Here is a 22,971-nt window from a genome sequence, read left to right as displayed (position 1 = left end):
ATTTTTTTTTTTTTTTTTTTTTTTTTTTTTTTTTGGAGAGTTGAAATCGTGGGAGATGTGTATAAGAGACAGATATATATATATATACATATATATATATATCATTTATTTATTCTTTTAATTAATTAATTTAATTTCAAGCCAATTAAGCACTTGGCTGCGTACAAAGTGCTCACTACAGCTGAGTTCATATTAATTTCGCCGTGAACTTTTAATATGTGCATGTCTGTATATTTATGTGTACAGTAATTATGATTTAATTAGTTATAGTAAAACGACCACCATGAGCCAATTAAAGGTTTCAAACACACACACAACTGAACTTATCGCCACATAATTTCAGTATTCGTTGTTAACGAAGTCGAGTTGAAAGCGTGTTAAATGTAATTTTTAAATAGCATAAATCTACAAAACGCATTTTTAAATACGAAAATGAAACTAACAAACAAAAATATAGCAAAAATCGAAACGCATTTGCACTTTTTTATAAAAATAATATTTACTTTGTTATGACTTATGACAGAAGTGCCACTTTATAACGAAAATTTTGTTATTCAAAATGAACAGAGACACTATTTATACAAGTGCATACATATTTATATGAAAAACTAGTTGGAATTATACAAAAATCCACAAAAACAAAAAAAGCAAATTTTATAACTTGAAATCAAAAGAGAATCGTGTATAGCTAATAGCAAAACTACAAAACTGCATATGTGTATGTACATTAAATAATGTATGTATGTAGTTAAATAATATAAGCCAGCATTTTATTTGTTTACTTTCGTTATTTTATAGCAAAATATGTAGGAAATAGTTTTTAAGCCGCAGAAATTTTTTTGTTATCAATAAGTACATTTATATGTTATGATGAGCGCGTGTTTTTAACACATTTATTGTGTACTTTATACACACACATATGAAATAGCATAAAATTTACAAATTTTATAAAAGTAAAAAAAAAAAAACAATAATAATAATATTAACGGTAAATAAGTTGACCTCTAGCGAAAGTCGACTTATTGCAATTTTTCGTAATTTTTAATTTTATTTTATTTTACTTTACTGCGAAATGCAATTATTTGTGTTGCCTTATCTTACAGCCACCGACACACACGAGCATATGTGTGTGCGTGCGCATTTTTAATTAAACTTAATTATTCGCTTTATAGTATTTTAAAACTTAGCATTCACAATCTACTCAAAAGTATCGCATAAGTTACTATTTAATTTCGTTTATTTGTCAATTTTTGCAATGACAACTCAATTACTACATATACATACATATACCTAAATGGAATTTGGCATGCGCCGCAATCTTTGTTTAATGTAATTATTATTATTTTTTAATTAATATGTTCACCAAAGATTTATTAAGATTAAATAAAATGTCAATTCACGTACAGGATAAACAATAAACGTTTGAGTGTTTGTTATTTCGTGGAAGAAAATTACTTAGTATACATTTTGATAGGGTGGGGTGTTGGTCGGCTCATCAAAATGTTACAATTTACTGCACACTGATTTCATTATGCCAGTTTATTAAATTTATACCAGTTTTTGTTCGACTCACACTCTCCACTTTTTAACTTTAGGAATGGTATAACTGCACGCTATTCTGCCTCTATTTCGTTATATCAATATTTTAGATTTATACCAGTTGTTTTTCGATTTACACTACAATTTTAAGTAAACTAAGCTATAATTAATTAATAGATTATCAGACATTCGGTCATACAATCAAAGTTGTCGTTTTTTAAATTCTGTTGATAAATCCTTGTATTATTGTTTTTAAAAATAATGTTCTTGTTTTTTTTTAGTACATTATGAAATTTTGATATTTGACATATGCAGCAGGTCACAACTTACAAGCATCCTATGTGAGCTGAAAGAGTGACGATGAGACATGCAAAACCGTTTACACGACAGTCGGGTCTACGAAGTGGCAACTCGTCAGAATTCTGCCGCTACAATAATAAGAACCACATGAGACATGCAAAAAGTGCACGGAAGTAGGCATGAGCTCTATACATGCATATACGACGAGACAGCTAGCCAGTATACATAACAGTAACATAACCTAACCCTTTTCAGATCTTTCAACTTTCTTTTGTATATAATAACTCACTTAGATATTCAGGGGTGTTGTGGAATCCAAGACAGAATTGCTTAGCTGTCAGAATTGCAACCCAATTCTGATTTTCAATGGTGTCACAGAATTTGATTGGATTTTTGTCTTTTCGAACATATGCAAAAACAATATTCGAATCAGCTGTTTACTAATGTGACAAAACTTGCAAATGAATACATTTGGAAGCGGACAGGATAGAAAAAAAACTGAACGTCATATGGAATTGGGGCAAAGTTTATTACCTTTGGCATTAAATTATCTTCTAATGAAACTAAAAAAACTAAGAAAGGTTAAGTTTGAACATATATTTAAAGTAAAATTTTTTTAGACCAAAATCAGTTTTTTTAATTTTAAAAAATTTTATAATTTTACTTTTTTTTTAATTTTCAGTTTAATTTGAACATAAGTTATTAAATAATATTAATCTCTTTGAATTTTTTGTTTCGGGTAGAAATCTCGACCTGCATCCTGCCCGCCGTCTGGCATATATGTATATGCACATGCGAGAAGCATGTAACAATTGCTTCCCAAAAGCAAAATGTAAAAAATTTCGTATCAAAGAAATTTGCGGATGATGTTTAAATATAATATATTAACCCTAGAAATTTCGGTTTAATCAATTACTTATTTCCCTCTCAAAAAACCTTGAAAAAATCGATTTTTTAAGCCTCTAAAGCAGGCTCCCCCTTAAACATCCGCATTTTTTGTCCAAAACTCAATAATTAAGACATTTCTAGAAATGTCCAATCCAATCTGTTTCTGAGAGCAAAACCGATAAAATTGGTTTCTGTGACACCCAAAACCGATACAAATTCTGTTTCGAATATCAAACCAATAATATCTGAATTCATGACAACTATCAGATTCCACAACACCCCTGATTATTCTGCATTTTTGGCTATATTGCTTCAGCTATCGTTCACTGTACTAAACAGGAGCTGGCAAAATATGGTCTACTTTCCTATCGAAATGAATTATTATACATATAATATCGTATCAGCTCATCGTTCCATCGAATGCGATATTCGCCGTGGCCAATTGCAAAGTACCATAAGTCGTAGTCCTTATAACGTTTGCTGTGGTCGTCATTAAAAGGAGGATTTTTCTTCCAAGGCTACTGTTTCATTTTCATAGGGGCGTTTTTTACGTGGCGGGTCCCAAACACAATGCGCAACAATGGGAAGGATTGGTTCGCCATCTCATCTACCCAGAGGATACTTTGTCTAAGACAGGAAGTCGTGAGGTAATTGAGCCATATGTAAAAGAATCGTGTCTAGCCGCTTCCAAGTGAATGGCTTTCAGGGAACTTTCCTCGCCTACGTGAACTTCTACACATGACACCATCCTCCTATCAGCATAGAGGAATTCTGTGCTTTTTGTGTAACAGTAGACACCTACCCATTATTAACACGGCAATGTCGTCCGCATATGGCACTACCTTAAGGGCTTTGCCGCCTTAGCAGTTTATTCACCACTAATGTCCATAGAAGGGGATACCTCTACGGAGTCATTCTAGCGTTGTTCCATTCTGCTCTTATCTTTCTAGAGATCAAAATGCTTCTGCCAGATTAATACCCATTGACTGGACACTATTCAGAATGGATTCCGTAGAGATGTAGTTGAATGCTCCAACTACCATAGCCTCATGCATCCCCTAAACATCGCCTTTAGCCACGGCGCGGATGGACAGAACGCATTCTGTAGCATTGCTGGAATGATCCATACCGGGAGATTTTTATGGGTCGAATGCGCGGATTGGCAATTTTATTTTATTCTCCATAAGATGTGTTCGGGAAAGTTTACCGCACTAGTCCCTTCATAGCTAGTACTTACGGTGTCCTCAATAAGTAAATAAATAAAAATAACATATTTGTGTAGTTCAAAATTTGTTTAAATTTTATTTAAAGTTAATTGAGATATATAAAGTGTACAATTTAAAAAATATAAAATCCTGCCTGTCAGTATGTAAAATTAAGTAAGCATGCAAAAAACTATCGCTGCCAAAAGTTAAGTGATTGAAATATGAACACAGGTTAGATGAAGATAATATTAGATTTATAAGTATAAGCAGATTTGAGGCAAGATTTAAGAAATTATTTAGGAGATATTAAATGCTTTTAATGGCAATAAGTTCGAGTAAACAATATAACTTTTACAAGGCTAAATGTGAGACCATTGCGAACACGAAAATATAATCTCAAATATAAATCATCGCTTTTGAGGTTAGGTTAGAGGATTTGATTTTAAAATTTGTAAGTTAAAGTAGAGAACGATGCATTGATATATTTAAACTATTATTTTTTTTACTTTTTTTCGTTTTTTAGCATTGAATAATATAATAATTATTCATTTAGGGACACAACTACGTGAATTGAAAAATAAAAGTGGTTTTTCTTAACAACTTAACAGCTCCAACAGTTTATTCGAAGCAACATTTTCTGAAATTGTTACAGTGATTTCTCGGAGAGAAATGTTGCTTTTCTTCGGCTGTCTCACAAAAAGCCGCTTAAAGAGGTTAGACTGCGTTTATTTATTTTTTTTTGACAAAAAATATTTTATTACTAGAAATAGAATTTTGTAAAAAGTTGCAAAACAAAATTTGCATTTACCAACTTTTTAACAAAAAAATTGCAACAGTTTTTAAACAATTTCCTAAGGAAGAAGAATGTTTTTTATAAAAAGATAGTTGAAAGCGCTAAGCGTTACATAAAGCAAAAAAGTGTATACATTTAGTCACAGACGAGTGATAATTAAAATAAAATAAACAAAATTTTATAAAGAAAAGTAAACGAGATAATATCTATATGAAAAAAATAATAACCGCCAAAAATGACTGGAAACAATATGGAGTTTAAAATTTTTCGTTGACTTCTTTGTTCGTTGTACACATAAATATGTACCTATAAATATGTATATAAAAGTGCTGTAAAGCTGAGCGAAAGGCACAAATACTCGTACATTTAAGATCTAAATGAAAATGCTTATCAAAAAGTGCATATATATAAATTTAGACACACACACATACAAATACATTAAGCCTAGCATGTCTAGAATGTGGGTTTTCCAAAATGGTCAATTGATAAAAAAAATACACTTGTGTGTACGCATGCGTGTGTATAGGTGAAAAATCAGTAACTAATACTACTACAAATACAAATATAGGGGCGGCGGGTTCGGCTGCCGTTTAAAATTTCATATCGATGCAGATTTTCGAGTTGCGATTCTGCTTCTGACTTATCTCTAAGACTTGAAACATTTCCTGCAGTGCTTCGTTTGTACGCGTTTTGCGGCGATTGCGACGCAAGGTGACACGTCCCGACTTGAATTCATTCACTAGAGCGTCAAGACCTGTGTGAAGAGAGAAATTCAAATGAGAAATTATTAGAAAATGTTTCAAATGACAGCGACAGTTCATTGCTGGCAGTTAGCGACAATGTGTGTGATAGAAACTTGTATAATGTGTTTTAGTTACATACATATTGATATTTTACAACTATTTTAACACATTTGGCATTAAGTAATATGAAAATTACTATTTTAGTATTAATTTCAAAATGAACTATTTGATATATCACTGAGAGAGCATTTTAGTGTTATTTACAAACATACAATAAGCCTTAGGCCAAGGACTTACAATAAATTGGCGATGAAGGCAACCTTAGCACGTAGAGTAAATTAGCGATGAGAAGAAAAAGAAACCTTTCATGGCTGTTTAAGCGATTACACTAGTTAATTTTTAGAATTGCCTAAAGCTTAATGCATGAATAAACTACACAAATATATGAATAAAGTGATTTTTTAACTATAAACTTTGAAACCAGCTGTCAAAGTGTCCTGCATTTGATAATTATATTCTGTATAATTTGGCAATTTACAATGAAAAATTATTATTTTAAACTGTTTTAATTAATTACATTAACTGTACTTTTTAATACTAAAAATGGAGCTGGCGGTCAGTCGCCTCTTTATTGTGATATTAAGGTATCTTAGGCAGACAAAAATTGAAAGAACATATGCCTTCTGACTCAGACAAATAATTTTACTCATGTCCGGAGCGGTTTCTCACGCAGTTTAAAATACTCAGAAAGAAACGTCGGAAACCCTTATAAATGGGCAGTACTTGGCATAGATTATTTTCCATAGCAACGCCACATTCTCCGAGCATATTGCTCAGATCGAGCCTTTATGGCATATCTTGTGAGTGATTATGACAAAAAACTATCCGGATATTGCAAATAAAACGCAAAATGTTTAATTATTCATCAATATTTTTTTTGTCGCCTTCAAAGCAATCCCCACCAGATGTAGTACACGTGTGCCAATAAATTTTCAAGTCTTCAAAAGACTTTTCCTAAGTACTTTTTGGGATGGCCTTCAGCTCCTTCAGCGAATTTTGTTTTATTTCAGCTATCGACTGAAAGCGGGTTCATCTGCGCGGCAATTTCAGTTTGGGGAATAGGATAAAACCACACCAAACCAAATCTGGTGAATACGGTGGTTGAGAATGTTCTCACACAAACGCCTCAATACGGTAAAATAGAACTCCTTACTGACCGATTGTCTCTCCGGAACAAATTCACTATGTACCAAATCAAATGTATCTTAATTTTTGAGCTACTTTGGCATGGTTTTATTGGTTTCGGCTCGTTTTATTCCCAAAGAGAACTGCTTATTGTACCCTTTTTGAAAAATATTCAGCTTTATCGTGACGAGTCGAGCAAGAACGCATTTCATACCCAAAATATCCACCATATGATCATTCGAACGAACTCGCGAGAGATATCGAACTCTCTTGCCATACCTCTAACACTTGCCTGGTGATTTTCAAGCACCATATCCTTCACCTTTTTATTATTTTCTTTCATCAGTTGAATAGATTGAGGATCGTCCAGAACGCGATATGTCTTCTGCGATCTCTCGACCGTCTTTGAAGCCTTTGTACAATTCTTAGACTTGTGATTTTGATAAAATTGAATCACCCTTTGATTTGAGACGAATTCTTTCTTCGATATTCTTATCAATTGTAAGAATCGGAACTCGCTACAGGAGTGTACCAAATTAAGTGGCTGCTGTAAGGAATCTAGTTGACAAATCGCCTCAAATTTGGCGTAGTAACTAAGGAAAGTCTTATAAACTTAGCAAAATACATTTTTTTGAAATATCATTTACACGGGGTATTTAATTAGAAATTCCGGGTGCTTTTTTGTCACAATGTACATACTTGCTGATCCGGCATTCAAACTGGTCCGCCGGTACGCGATACTTTAAACGCATTTTTCTCGAAACTGTCTTCAAACCTATACCTACTATTTCTGAAGTTTTACTGGACCGATTTATCTGAAAATTTTGGAGTATTTTTTATAGACTTGTATATGTGTGGACTTATTCATAACCACAAATGTTTACTATTTAAAAAGAAAATCGAAACAGTCAGAAAAGTGGTACAAAAATTCGTGAAAATATTTTTGCTAACTTTTCCGCAGTTCCAGATTATTATTTAAGATTAATTTTTTTTTTTTTTTTTTTTTTTTTTGATTGCTAGGAGAGTTGAAATCGTGGGTATGGTCACTGGATAATTTTTTTTTAGATCCCACACTGCATCAGCTGTTAATTTTTAAAAATTTTGAGTTTTTTACCTTTTTTATGTTTTGATTTTTTTCTGTATTGCTTCTTCTTTTCCAAACAAAAAGATATTTATTATTTTTTTCTTTTTCAAAAACTACTACGAGCCATACCTTGATGCTATTTAACTCCTTTCAGCATTAAAATATTATGATGATGTCATTGTGATATTTTAATAATGTTATGTATACTTTTCATGGTGATTACCCTTTCAATAAAGGTATGATCGAATATTAAGAAAAGAAAAAAAATTAATACAAATTTTTAAAATGTTTTTTATCCACCAAAAAATACAAAATTTTTCTAATGGCCTAGGAAACCTCTGTGTGAGTGCTGAAGCAAAAGTATAAAATCCATGATAAACTCCAGATTTAAGATAACATCATATTTACAGCAATCCAAGAATTGAAACATACCAACTTTGCTTGAAGACTTTAAATTCAAAATACTTTTAAAGAATATCACAGATAATTGCATATTTATAATATTTAATATGGTACATACAACTAATTTAATGACGAAATGAAAATACAGCTCAAGTAAAGATAACTCTGAAAGAAAAGTAGAGTAGAAACGAAAAAAAACCGTAAACAAATACGAAATGTGAGAAGAAAAAATCGCAGAAAATTAAAATAAATCTTCTGGTCTTACAGCGAAGGACGTGCATGCAAAACTCTCGGCTGCGACTGAATAAGAACACAGCGAAAATATAAAAAAGAAGGAAAAAATAATAACAACAACAATGTAGCAGTAGTATTCGCTACTTTATGCTGCGAAACAGAGGAAATAAGCAGCAACTGGTGTAAAACGTTGGTAAAGCTCTCACGCCAACAGCAAATATGTTACGTATACGACTTGTTGAACGGCAGCCAGCACACATATGTGTCTCCTTCCACACTCGTCTGTGGCACGCACAGAGCACGTTGCATGCGTTTAAGGCTCTTAACATAAGCGTCTGCTGTGCTCCTGGCATGTCTGTGATGGAATTGAAAGCGCCAAAAATGACAAACACAAAACGCAAATAAACATTAATACTCAATAATCAAAGATAAAAAAAATGAAGGATGATGACGAAGTGATGGCATGAGCAAAGCAATCAATCTGTAAAAATATGCTTAAATTATGTAGGTACGAGTATACTTATAGGTGATTTTATATGGATGTTTCCACATATGAAATACTTACACGCTTTAAAAATTATTTTCATGCAATAAATATTGAAGAAAATATCCAAAAAATACTATATTTTGTTTTCTCTCTTCGATCGACTGAAAATGGATTCCACGGAGCGACTACAACCTTTCTAATATATATTTCACAAATGCATATATAGAACACATCACTATGAGAAACATATTTTTTTTTTCAAAATCTAAAATCCACCACATTAAATTTTTTTCTACTACTTCACTACTCAACACAATTCGACAGCTCTTGGTAATTTACTAAAATTGCACTTCTAGTTCGCCATCTCCCACGCAATTGGGTTTTTATGAATTTCGCTTTGGCTTTACTTGTTTCAGCTTAGCTGTACTGCTTGTCCGCTATGATATTGAGCATGAAAACAAAAAGCTATATTTTTTTGTTGTTTGTAGATGAAACCTACTAAGTTATACACCAAAATACACGGCGCACAAGCAAATAGAGGACATTGAATTGTTCACCAGCAACCATTTTTGCGTGCTCGCCATGACAACGTCAAAAGAGGCACACCCTTCGTACCGGTGTCTACAATACCTTTAGCAGGCAAAAATTATTACTATTAGCGACCCTTACGGTTTGGCCTTCAAATGTCAATGTCATTGGATTTTGTATACGCCAAGAACGCCTTTTCTCGAAATTATACATGTATTTAAATTATATTAATAATTTAGAAAAGATAAAATGCAATTGCCAATTAATTCTTATTAAGCCTATTTGTATTAATATTGTCATATGAGTTTTGAATCAGCTTAATCTGATTTCAAGTTTAAACTCTTTCTTCTAGCAAATTAAAGATTTTTTAAATGATATGAAAAGCATTGCCTACATTTAGGATGATGTTTCTAAATAATAAAGAAAATGGTAGAAACAAGTAAAGAGGGGTTAAGTTCGGGCGTAACCGAACAATTTATACTCTTACTAAACCCATATTTGACATAAAGGCATACTATTAGCAGGAAAATATTCTCTCTGAATTTCATTATTATAACTCATACATTGACCGATATTTTGGATAAAAAGTCAACTATAGCTAATGGAGTTCAAATAGTTCGTATCTAGGGGCTTGAACAAATTTGGTTCGATTAGGACAAGGTGGAATATTTCAAAGGCACTATTCGTCCTACTTGATTTGTATACTGGAAAGTGAAAGAATAAAATAGAATTTAAAGCTGTGTTCAAAGGGATGTAGAAGTGGTTGTGGCCCGATTTGACACTATGTATGAGAATATCAGTAGAATGCTATATATTGTTATATATATATATGCGTTATATTTGATTGAAATCGGTCGGACAGGTCCGGATAAACGTGATTTCACCTAAAAGTGCCACGCCCATTTTCCAATTATGAACTGATTTTGACAGGTCTTAGATATGTAATAGCATACTTTGAGCGCACTTTGTGTGCAAAATATTCTGCCGATATCTTTATTGGCGATCGATTTACTACATATAATGTACAGTGAAGGAATCAGAATTGTGTATATGAAATAGGCGTGGTTGTCCGAACGAGCCCAGTTTTTGAGGGGTTAAATGGGCTTACGGTTTTCAAAAAATCGATTTTTTTATTGTCTTATTAAATACAAGAACACCTCTAGAATATTGTCCTAAACTTTCAACTTTGATTCGAATTATAGTTTCAGAGATACAACCTTCCGAACTTGTGTGCTCGAGGCTAGCTTGGCTAAGTGCGCCGTCTTTAAACGCGTTTTTCTCGAAACTGTTTTTGAAGTCGGTTGGCAAGGCTTCTCGAGAACCACTACTGCGAAATTTTTACAGCAATTTTAACTTTTTTGTAAAAATGTCTGTCAAAAATCCAATTTTCAGTTTTTTTCTTTCTTCCAAGTTTTAAGTTAAGGTTTTAACTAAAACACGTATAAGAAGTTATCTTGGGGCGCATCGTTTTTTCAAGTGGTCAACGGAAATGGCGTAGCATGGCCGAGTATAAAATATTTTTTTTTTTTCAAAAATTTCAGAATTTCTTTGTTAATAGTGTATGTTTGTAGCAATGAAAAATTCGAATAAAACCTTTCATTTGAGAAAAAAATTGTTGAAAAAAGGCTGTTTTTACCCGAGGAAACTCATTTAACCCCTGTAGAAATGGATTCTAGAATGAGAGCTCAAAAAAATGAAAGTTTACGAATAAAAATCAAGTCCGCTTGTCATGACTTTGAGTCTACTCTGAAGTTGTTATCCAAGCTTGTGCTAAAATAACCGCCAGCAGTTTTTATACAAACATTTTTTGCTTTAAATCTTAAACTTAAATCGCGCCGACCGCTGTTCACTTATTAAAGCTGCTCAGCTACAGCAGCGAGATGCAAGAGAAGCACAACTTCAGTAAATTAAATTTGCTCAATTACTTTATTAATTCAATATTCTTCTTTCTTCGCTACGTAAAAAGTGAAACGGATATTTTAGCCGTTAAACAGCAGCGTGAAATACAACAAAAACACAAGAGAAGCAGACATAACGGAAATTATGAGAAACGCACATAATTTTCTAAATCGAAAGAATAAATCAGCGCATCCATCACCGTCCACGGCCGACTTACTTTTCACCGCAAATGCGCATAAATTTACAGTCCATACACACGCACACACACATACACAAATAAACATATAAAACATCAACAAGCGCCGAAGAAGAAAACCCAACCACAACAACAACATTGATGGAATGTAGGCAAGACGGACCCCAACTCAGCGCCGCTGAGTTGAGGTAACGGCTCAGATTACTAGCGCGCGCACGGCGCTGCCAGCTAACAGCGAGTGACAACGGCGTAAATGAGTCGATGCAACAACAACAACCACAAAGCTTGTATTGTGTGAGTAATGATGCGGACTAAGCGAGTGTGATATTGTAACACTTTCGTTGAGACAGCGCCAACCAACTGACACACACACACACTCACACACTTATGTTTATATGTAGGCGAGCGCGTTTTGCGTCCTTGATTGCCTGCATTAACAGACGGGCGACAAGTAGCAGGGGGCACAAGCATGGAAAAAACTTAGAATCAGCGACAACCGTCGGTTAAAAAATCAGCACGTTGCAGCAAGTGTGAGGGGCAGCAGGCCAGTGGAATAAGCCAACGACTCGCGCTCGGCACAAGCAGAAGACGGTTGCCGTGTAGACACACGGTAATCTAACACTACCTGCCAGTCGCCGACGAGTGGCGGAGGACACGCACCCAGCAGCTTTGTTAAGCAAACGGATGCTGCGTGGACACTGAAAAAACAACAACAACAAACAAAAGACGCCAGCTATAGCAACAACAGGCGAACATAACGGTGTCCAAGAAGTTTTCGGACTCGACGAAGCAATAATCAGAAATCGTGCCATTGAAGTGTTTGAGTGGCAATCAACAGGAAGTTACCTTGGCAGGCGGGCTTGATGTGGCGGCGCTGTAGAGGTCAGTTGCTAGGCGCAGCGGCACAATAAGTGTGTGTGGACGGCCAGTGAGTATTCATCGTAGTGTAGTTGGGAAGCGAAATAAGGAAGCAGAAGAAAAGAAAATAACGAAGCAAAAGTGTATAGGCGAATGAGAGGAGAGGGGTTGTGGAGTTAAGTGTAGCAGCCCGTCAATATCGGCTATGAAATGTGTTATTTAGAGTGCGAGTAGGCACTTTTGTTGCTGCCAGACTATGCATGTTGCGCTTTTTTGCTGGAAAAACATATGTATATACACAATACACATCTACCATATATGCGTGCATGTTTGTATGTATGCGCATAAACACAGTTGATTCACTTTGTTACGTTGACATGTGTAGTACACGCATGCTTACTTACAAAATCTCTGTTGTTGCTACAATTGTTCTTGCTTTTGTTGTTGTGCACTCATATTATACGTTGCTACACTTGTTTTGGCATTGTTGAAGTAACGAAGCAACAGCAACAGCCACTCTGGTAACCATTAGCTCGGCCAGCTTCAGTCGCAGACGCAGACGCAAAGCAATAGAGAGGTAACAACAACAACAACAACTACAACAAAGTGGAGCAACATACGACAATAACAATAAACATGTTGGCTGGCAAGAGCACATTGTTGCCGCAGCATTTCACATTTTCGGTTCATTTGTTCGCGCGCGTTCAACGGACAAGCTACGCTGTCGAAAAATGCTTTAATAATTTTGAGCGTTCTATTTTTCTCTTGCGGCTAATTGACGAAATATATTTTTCGGGGAAAATTGCAAATAAATGCATTAAATGTAAATTGGCTGTAAATTTTAAGTGCGCGCAAGCATTTCATAAATATTTTGCTATGAAGAAGCGTTTTATGCATGTATTACGCTGCGTATACGTAACCTGTTGTGTGGGCTGGCTGCAGTTTGAATAGTGAGGTTACTCATACGCACTGTAGTGTGTCTATTTTGAGTTGTGAGTGTTGAAACGTAAAGTGTTGTTGGATAGTTGTTTTTTTTTTTTTTTTTTTGAGTAATAAATTAAAAGTAGAAGTGAATTAAACACATACATATTTATATGCGTATGTATGTGTATTGAAAGTTATGTGTTTGTGTGCTTCCGAGCCGCCAGTGGTCCGCATGTGCATATCACTCCGATCGACAAGTGTGTATTGTGTCTTGTGTCACTTACGTGCAACACCTAGCAACGTATCGCGTGTGGCTCACAGAGAAAACATCATTACAGACGCTGCGCAGCGGAAGCCCGCCAAAAACCGAAGAAATCGCAGCCTATAAAGCGAAACCAAAGCAAATCAAATTCAAACGCCGCTGCTAAACGAGACGAGAAAAATCATTTACAAATGCGCGTTGTGTAAAGGAAATACATATATATATATATATATAGTATGTATGTATAAGTATTAGTGTATAATATATATGTATATTTATATATTAGCGCGTGGGTGCTGAGCCACGAAGTGGTATCCATGTGAAGTGTATCGAGCAGGCGGAAGTGGCGCAATCATTGTCGATGTTGCGTTGTTGCTGTCGTTGGCGCTTTGCTGGCTGAATCTGTTGCCATTGCCAATCATTACTCCAAAGAAAACATACACAACAACAATAACAAATTTATGAATAATACATATATGTGTGTATACGTGCGTGTTCAGCGCGCAGAATAATGTAGTAAGCGGCAATCAAAGCTCTGCGCCGCCTTCCGTTATTAGCTGCTCATTTTTTAATGATGCGAAAATGTGATAATAAAAAATTAATTGCTGGCAAATTGCCAAATAATTGAGTGGTTTTGATGAGTGGCTGAGCAAAAAAAAAAAAAAAAAACAACGAAGTGTTATACAATATGCGTTGTTGGAAACGAAGTTTGGGAAAAGGAGAGTTAAGAAAATTGTTTATTTAATGAAGTGTTTAAAATTCAATTATTTTAGAGTAAAGAAAATATAGGTGAAAATCGATGCAATAAAATTTTACTTAAATTTCGTTTTAAAAGATTAGCCCAAAACGGTTTTCTTTGAGAGTATTAAATGGCAAAATTCCTTTATATGTTTATATAATTAATAAATTTATAATATTAGTACACAATTATCCTTATTTCAAAAAATCAGCAAACACTTCTAAAAATATCCATATCATTGTCAAGCGCTTGATTAATAAGTAAGCTTGGACTTTTAACACCATTGGGCGTATTCGAGTCCTAGTAAATATAAATTTAATTCGCTTTATTATTAGAGCGCAAGTTTGAAAGCATTATATGACGCTCACGCGACGACTTGAGCACTTCAATCATCCATGTTATCAAAGTTGAAGAAAGCCGCTATTTTCCCTGGGTTTGTAGCCTAATTATAAAATACCGAATTTTAGATATACATACATATATATTCGACAGATGAGGTAGAAAGGCAATATTGATTATGTTTTCAACACTCTCTTACCTTGCTTGATTTCTTAGTGTAACAATATGAAGTTTAATCTACAGGCATAAATTCACAATAACTGTGTGGCACAATCATCACGGAGTTTTGTCCGATCTGAACAATTTCTTCGGAGATCGCACCGCTGCATTGGACAATAGTTTATGAAAAATTTCGTAAGGATATCTTCTCAAATGAAAAAGTAAGTTTTTCGGTACAAGCACTTGTCTTTGATCATTCTGTTTGTATGGCGGCTATATGCTGTAATGCTTCGCTCTGAACAATTTATTCGGAGATTGTATCGTTACCTTTGACAATAATCCATGCCAAATCGCGTGAAGATATCTTAACAAATGAAAAAGTTTTCTATACAAGGACTGGATTTTAATAGGTCAGTTCCTATAAAAACTATAATATTAGCTATAATGGTCCGCTCCGCAAATGATTTTCAGAGATTGTAGCGTTACTTTCGAGAATACTCTATGCCTAATTTCGTGAGGATATCTTCTCAAATGAAAAAGTTTTCTGTACATGCAATTAATTTGATCGTTTTGTTTGTATGGTAACTACAAGCTATAATGGTCCGATCTGAGAATTTCTCTCGGAGACTGTAGCGTTACTTTAAGAACATTCTTTGACCAATTTCGTTAAAATATCTCCTCAAAAAGTTTTCAGTACAACCACTAGATTTTGTCCGTTCAGTTTGTATGACAGCTTATGTTACAGCGTCCGCTAAGCAGGTTTTTGGAGAGAAAAAGATGTATGCGAAATTTCAGATCGATAACTCAAAAACTGAGAGACTAATTCACATATATGCTGACAGGCGAAAAGACAGACCTGGCCAAATAGATTCAGCTCATCACGCTGACCGTTTGTATATATATTTTATAGACTCTCCGACGTTTCCTTTTGCGTGATTCAAACGTCGTGACGAACTTAATTTACGCTCTATAGAGTACAAAAACTCACTACAGAAGCGTTTTAATGATATCATTAAACTATATACTAAATATTTATAAATCAAGATGTCTATAAGGAATAAACAAGTCATAATTTAAAAGTTGTTTATATAAGAAGCAGGATAAGATTTCTACTTATACTCTCCGATGCGAAGTTTTACCTCTTTTCTCTCTGCAATATATCTCCTGAAGCTTTTACTTTCTCCGTTGGAAGATAAACTTTGTACGACAAATGTTCCATATTCACGAAGGAATAGATCCACCGGATGATATTTACAGAAAAACACCTATTAAATTTAACAATGTCTACCTTATCATAATTTACTTTGACTATGCTCGACGGGATACACACCAACATGCACTCATTTCCGCTATCAGCTGACTGAGGTGTAGACACGCTTAAAAAATACACCATTCACTGAAATAGCGCATCATTTCCTTGTGTGTCGATGCCGGTAACAGCATACACGCACACATGCACACATACAAAATCACTGCCATTATCAGCATTATAGATGAAATAGAAACATCAACAAGGCTAACAAGAAGAGAGCAAGCATAAGCAACGCCACCATCAATGAGCGGCTTACAAACTCGCATTTATTAGTTTATTTTTGTGTGTATTTGTAGTGCCAGTGCAAACAAATATGTACACGCACACACACACATATATGTATATAAATTTGTATTATATCTGGGGAAAAATAATTATGATTACATGTCACAGTGGCAGACATTTTCATCATAATCATTTACTTTACGATCGATATTACAGGCAATATCTACATATATAGCTCTCATATACACATACTATCTGTGCATACATATGTACATAATGTAAGTGTTTATGCCGTCTTGGCAGCAAAAGGTATTTGCTAGGTGCTGTTTGAGTGAAGAACCCATGCGTTTCTGGGTAAATATGCAACGCATATATTTGTGTATGTATTAAAGATAGCGGTATTCCTTTTGTACGCGCATACATAAACAAATATTTGTTAGTGTATACATATACATACATTTGTATATACTAGGATGCATGGCAAGTCTGCATGCCGACCAACTAAGCAAACGATTTGCAAGTGACATTTGTGAGCTTTGCTGCTTTGGTATGCTTTGTAGCAGGTAAATTTGTCATAAGCATATATACAACTGCCCGTAAATATGTATATATGTATGAATGCATTTGTAGTGCTGTTGGATCTCATGGTGGACATAGTTAACAAACTTTCCTTCTCAACCAGCAGCCAGCTAAACAAAGTAAATGACGATATCTTCATTTGATGAAACTTGTTTGTATATATTTATAATAATTGTTTTAAATATATTAATAATATTATTTAACAGAAGATGATATTTCTTCATCGTTTCAATTTCGCGCTTTCAATTGCCGATAGCATTTTGTTAAATAAAATTATAGAATTTGCAAAAATATTGATTTCCACCATAAACTATATTATTCACTGTGTGGCAGGGCAAAAAGCAAAAACAAGAACAGCGTTAACTTCGGCTGCAGCGTAGTTTTAATACATTTCATATGTGTCTTTCTTATAGCATAAAAAGAATATAAAAAAATATTTTACTTGATTTTGGACTGACGGCTTGTATGGCGGCTATATGCTATAGTGTTTCGATGTGAACAATTTATTCGGAAATTGTACCATTACTTTGGACAATAAGCCATGCTCAGTTGCGTGAAGATATCTCGTCAAATAAAGTAGTTTTCCATACAAGCACTTTGTTTTGATCGATCAGTTTGTATGAAAGCTATAAGCTATAGTGGTCCGATCTGAAAATTTATTTCGGAGATTGCAGCGTTTGTTTTTAGAATATTATATGCCAAATTTCGTAAAGATGTATCGTCAAATAAAAAAGTTTGTCATACAAGGACTTTGAATTGAACGATCAGTTTGGTTTGTATGGGAGCTACATTTAAAAGTGGTCTGTTATCGGCAATATTTCGAAAATTACGAGCTGCTAAGGGGAAATAAGGTGTGTGCTTAATTTCAGATCGATAACTGAAAGACTGAGGGACTTGTTCGCGTATATTCAGAGCATGCCTTAATAAAAAAAGACTAAGGATGACAGTCAGAATACTACAAAAGTAGTTTAGAATCAACATATTAGGTAGTCGAAAAAGGTTTTTCGTATTTATAATGAAACTTTTCGTAATTTTATTTTTTTGATAAAATTTTTGGTTGAATGAAACTAAAAATCTCACCTTTCACCTCACACTATATGGTATGATACAATGTGATTGGTAGCACTGGCGATATACGACTGCACCGACATTATTGACAAAATACGAAAAGACTTTCTCGACTACCCATTAAAAAATATAATGATATTACTTTAACTTGGAAAAATTTTCATAAATCAATACAATATACTGTAATCTTAAAAAAGTAGTAATAATTATGAAGAGCATTGAATTTTCAATGTATTTACGTGCTATAAGGTACAAACATAAATTTTCAATTGTATTTTTTATTTCATTTTATTAAAATTATGCTATCTTTTCATTTATTTATCTATTTGTTTGCCGTAATTTTTAGTTTTTCATATAACTAAATTTGTAATTGACTTATGTCAATTTTCAGCAAAGAAAGCTTTCGCACAGCTTTATTAATCCGAATTCCTAAAAAATATTAACGGAGTATGCTGGCAAGGGAAAATTTATACACAATAACGTAAATACATTTAAATTCACATGCGTTCACAAAAAAATATCGCACCGACAAAGGATAATAGAATTTATGATGATAAAAATATGAAAAATCACGTGAAAGTGCACACAAATACAGGGTCACGTTTATGAGCTACCGCTGGTCACACAAAAACTACACGTTGCACAGTGGTGCATGTTAATAAAATGCAATATGCACAAAGGCAAAGTTTTCCATTTGAAGTGTGAAAAACAAATCGAGTGTAGAAGAAAGTTAAATGTTCACAGAAATTGAAAACACTAACAACACACACATATAATAAAACAGACTAATCTATATAATATATGTATATGTAGATGTATATACTTCTCTCTCTATACATGGTATATATGTATAGTATACCTAGTATTGTCCTAATGCCAAATTGCTTTCGACATGAGTTTGTGCCACTTAAAGCGCTCTCGCCGTCACTAGTTCGCCGTGGCTTCTCCTTTTTAATATAAATTTGTATCAGCGCAAGGTTAAGCATTGATTTTGGTTTTGAATTTTGCTTTTTCTTCTGCTTGTGCAAGTAACTTTCACTAATTAGATTCGAGCTCAAACGAAACTCTGTCACTGCGGCAGCGAGCAGCGCCAGTGCGTATGAGTAACCCGACAGCTGCATTGTGTTCGAATATTATTACATGTATGTATATCGTGTGTAGGTTTGTAAGTAGCATTGACAGGAGAAAAATTTAATTATGCCAATATTGAGGGAGAAACGGTTGTTTCTTTCCGTGCATATGCATATGGGCAAACTTTGTACATAAGTATTAGTGCATATACATATAATGTATGTAGGTGCATATAATTCGAAAATAATGAACTAAATCATGTTAAAATATTATAGATAAAATAGACGAACTATATTTTCGGTTTGATAGTTGAGAATTTTTCCGATTTTTCAAATATAACTAGGACAAGTAAGCAAGGGCTAAGTTCAGGCTCAACCGAATATTTTATGCTCTTGCAACTTGCAAACGTCAACCAGAGGATCGGAATCTAAGCTATTTTATATACATATACTCTATATAACTCATACACTGACCAACAAATTCCGCCTAAGGTTTTGATATAGAAAAATGAAAATCATTATACACACAGCCGTTGACAGCTAATTAGAAACGCGACTTGTTTTGAAGTAAATGAAATAATTTTCGAATAAATCACTTATTTTTACCCTTTTTTCACTCATTTTATTAAAACTTACGTTAAACTTAAACTCAGGGAGTAAAAATTTTAATTAAAAATAATTTTTTTTTTAAGATTTTAATAAAAATGTGTGAAATCAACGATTTGAGTGCGACAATTAATTAGAAACGAAAATTTTTTTATCATCAAAAGATACTGCTATTAAAAAATATTGTTTACTTTCAGTTAGTGTTTTCTTGCTTACCCGTTTAACTTTAATAATGCTTCACATCCACTGCGAATTGAGGTTATAAGACACTGACAGCACACCACCTAATTTCATAAAAAAAGACATCCATATTTGTGATATTTTTGATACCTACAGCTTTCTTGACATTAACACAGATGTGTTCTCTTCGGGCCACTCCAAAACATTTATGGAATTTTCAACAAAAAACTTTTGTGTTGACTTTGCCGTGTGCTTTCTATTATTATTTTGTTGGAATTTCCATATAACAGGCAAATTATATTTAGTCCCTGGCAGAATGACATTTTTTAGGATGTCGACGTATTTCTAATTATTTAAAATTCCATCTATAATATGGAGCGGACGTACACCATCCCAGGAAAAAAAATCGCATACCATGATTGATCTTCCACCATGCTTCACTGCACGTGAAACATAGCGAGAATCTAATTGTTAATAGATTGGTCGGCAAACATACCTTCGACCATCAGGATCTATGCGATTTATTTTGGTTACATCGCTCCAAACAACATACTTCCATTTATTTGTTGTCCAAGATCAATAAGCGTTGGAAAAGTCTACACATTCTTTCCTTTGAAGTTTAGTTAGAAGTGCATGCATGAAGCTGTTCTGCCGTGAAATCCAATTTGTAAGTAAGTAATGTTAATACGTAGGGTGGTGGCTTTTATTCATTAAAAAACTTAAATAAAACCACAACTTTGAAAAACACTCTTACCAGAAATCAATAATATTATTAATAAAAATTAGCACCTTGAGGAATTTTAGTTCTTTAAACAACTGTTTACTTGTTTAACTTAATAAGCTTGCGCACTTAATTCACCTTCTATATCGTAGCGCATTTACTATTTGGGGGGAAAGAAAATAAAAGAATTTGATCTTTAACTTCACTCTGTTTTGTAGGGAATTTAGTAGTAAATAGAGTAGCACGAACAATGCAAGACTTTTAGGAATCCAAATAGCGGTATATTCAAATTTTTTATCATCTTACTCATCAGGCACCTACAAAAAAGGCAGCGTTTCTAATTAGCTGTCAACAGCTGTACATTTGTAGTATAAGGGTGTTGGGGTAAGTAGTATCGACCTGGCTTTATCAAGTAGTTATTACACTATTATTCATATTAAAAAATGTTCCCTGGGTTCCATTAAGGTATCCCACAAACAATCACCAATCATATGGCGCAAAGTCAGCCGAATGTTCGAAAATTCTTATAATAATTATATGGGGCCTAGGTCAAGTTTTCGCCCAATTTTATCTGTTTTCGATACAAATATGAGCATAACATTTTCATAGAGATAACTCAATTATTGGCCAATATATCCAGTAAAAAGTCACTGGGAAGTTCAAAAACCCATTTTGGATACATAGAATTACTACTGCAATAAAAGGATTCTGTCTTAATTTCTACTGCATATCTCCCACATTGACCGATATTTTCGGTCAAAAGTCACTATCGGTACCTGGGGTCCATATACTCGTATTTGGTACTTAAAAGTTTGAAAAAATTTGATTGGATTTGGGTATTTTTTGTTCTTAAGGTGGCCTACTTTAAAAAAATTAGTAGTGCAAAATTTTATCCCGTTATCTTAATAACTTCTTGATGTGTGTACTGAAAAGTGAAAGAGTCAAAGGGAATTTAAAGTTGTGTTATAAGGGAAGTAGATGTGGTTGTAGACCGATTTCGCCCATTTTCGCACTGTGAAATAACAATGCTATAAACCGAATTTGGTTGAAATCGGTCGAGCAAGTCGTGAGGTATGTTATTTTACTTAAAAGTGGGCGGTGCCACGCTCATTGTCCAATTTTCCCACCGGCTCCCTTAAAGCCCTCTCACATTATCTCGGGGTAAAATTTAAAGCCTCTGGCGTATTTAATGATTTATTGCGCTTTTAGTAGTTTTGAGAAGTATCGTTATGTGGGAAGTGGGCGGGGTTATCTCCCGATTTCGTCCATTCTTATAGTGCAAGTATTTGCAACAAGCAAATTTGGTTATTGCAGCTCTAGTGGTTTAGGAGACGTGTATAAGTTTAATATACAGTGGCTCACAGCTTATTTGACCCAACATATATTTTCAAACATAAATGAGTATACATTTTTAACTAAAAAAGATAGTAAAAAAATAAAAACGCAGTTCCTTTAGTAGATATTGAAGAAATAACAAAGCGCTTAAATTTTATTAAATTCACAAAAGGTTTCATATTTATTCAACTTAAAAGAAAAATACTGATTTTTTCAATGTCACAGCTTATTTGACCCACTGCATTTAATGCACAGCTTCTCTTCCAAGAAGCTTAGCCTAACGGTGCTTTTTTTTGTTTACAATTTGCATATTACATTCGCACATAGAATTTTCACTTTTGATTGGATTTTGTCAAGAAAGCATGTGTTACAACCATGGGAGGACGCACAACGATCGAACAACGAGAATTAGTCCTTAAAGACTATAAAAGTGGACTTTCTCGACGAGAAATTGCAAAAATTGTGCATATACCAGATGGTACAGTAAAAGCCATTATCCACAGATTCGTTTTCGAAAACCGCATCGAAAATAAAGGAAGAAAAGCGCCAAACAAGGTTTTTAGTAAAACTGATGAACGCTATATTGTGCAAAAAATTTAAAAAAAAACCCAAGGATTTCAGCCCCAAAACTAGCCAGTGAGATGCAGGACATAACCGGCAAAACATTTTGTACGGAAACTGTCCGACGTGTTTTAAGAGAACATAATTTTCACGGCCGAGTTGCTCGCAAGAAGCCGTTTATTAATAAAAAAAATAGAGACAACCGCTTGAAGTTCGCAAAGGAGCACATAAAAAAGAATCCAGGATTCTGGAATGATGTCATTTTTGCTGATGAGTCCAAATTTAATATTTTTGGATCCGATGGACGTTCATATGTGTGGAGGRAGCCCAATACAGAGCTTAAAGATAAGCACCTAAAGCCGACTGTAAAGCATGGCGGTGGCCATGTAATGGTGTGGGCCTGTATGTCGGCTGCAGGTGTTGGAAGGCTTCAGTTCATAGAGTCAACAATGGACAAAATGCTTTATCTCAATATCCTAAAGGATAATTTGATTCAAAGCGCCGAGGATCTAGGAGTAAAGGATGATTTTAGATTTTACCAAGACAACGA

At 34.1% G+C, this 22,971-nt stretch overlaps 1 protein-coding gene across 4 annotated transcripts in view; it reads right to left on the bottom strand.

Annotated features, from left to right (window-relative positions):
• Nucleotides 1-4,744: 4,744 nt before the first annotated feature.
• The window catches only part of LOC108974120 (shootin-1), a 44,387-nt gene continuing 26,160 nt past the window's right edge, over nucleotides 4,745-22,971 (bottom strand). Inside the window, exons 9-10 of one of the 4 annotated variants that reach the window (XR_001993786.1) lie at nucleotides 8,405-8,728; nucleotides 8,237-8,304 (exon numbers count right to left, since the gene is read on the bottom strand). Coding sequence is in view for 3 of the 4 variants with exons in the window: in XM_018941766.1 (XP_018797311.1) it covers nucleotides 8,514-8,728 (215 nt within the window). In the remaining variant the exon portion in view is untranslated. Of the gene's footprint in view, nucleotides 5,480-7,816; nucleotides 8,729-22,971 lie in introns of those variants that run through there. The other 3 variants (XM_018941768.1, XM_018941770.1, XM_018941766.1) reach the window with 3 other exon arrangements.

The sequence above is a fragment of the Bactrocera latifrons genome, unplaced genomic scaffold (genome assembly GCF_001853355.1).
Source record: "Bactrocera latifrons isolate USDA-ARS-PBARC rearing strain unplaced genomic scaffold, ASM185335v1 scaffold_53, whole genome shotgun sequence".
In the NCBI taxonomy this organism is placed as follows: domain Eukaryota; kingdom Metazoa; phylum Arthropoda; class Insecta; order Diptera; family Tephritidae; genus Bactrocera; species Bactrocera latifrons.
The sequence above is the reverse complement of the archived record's forward strand: the minus strand, read 5'-3'. Positions and strand labels throughout refer to the sequence as shown.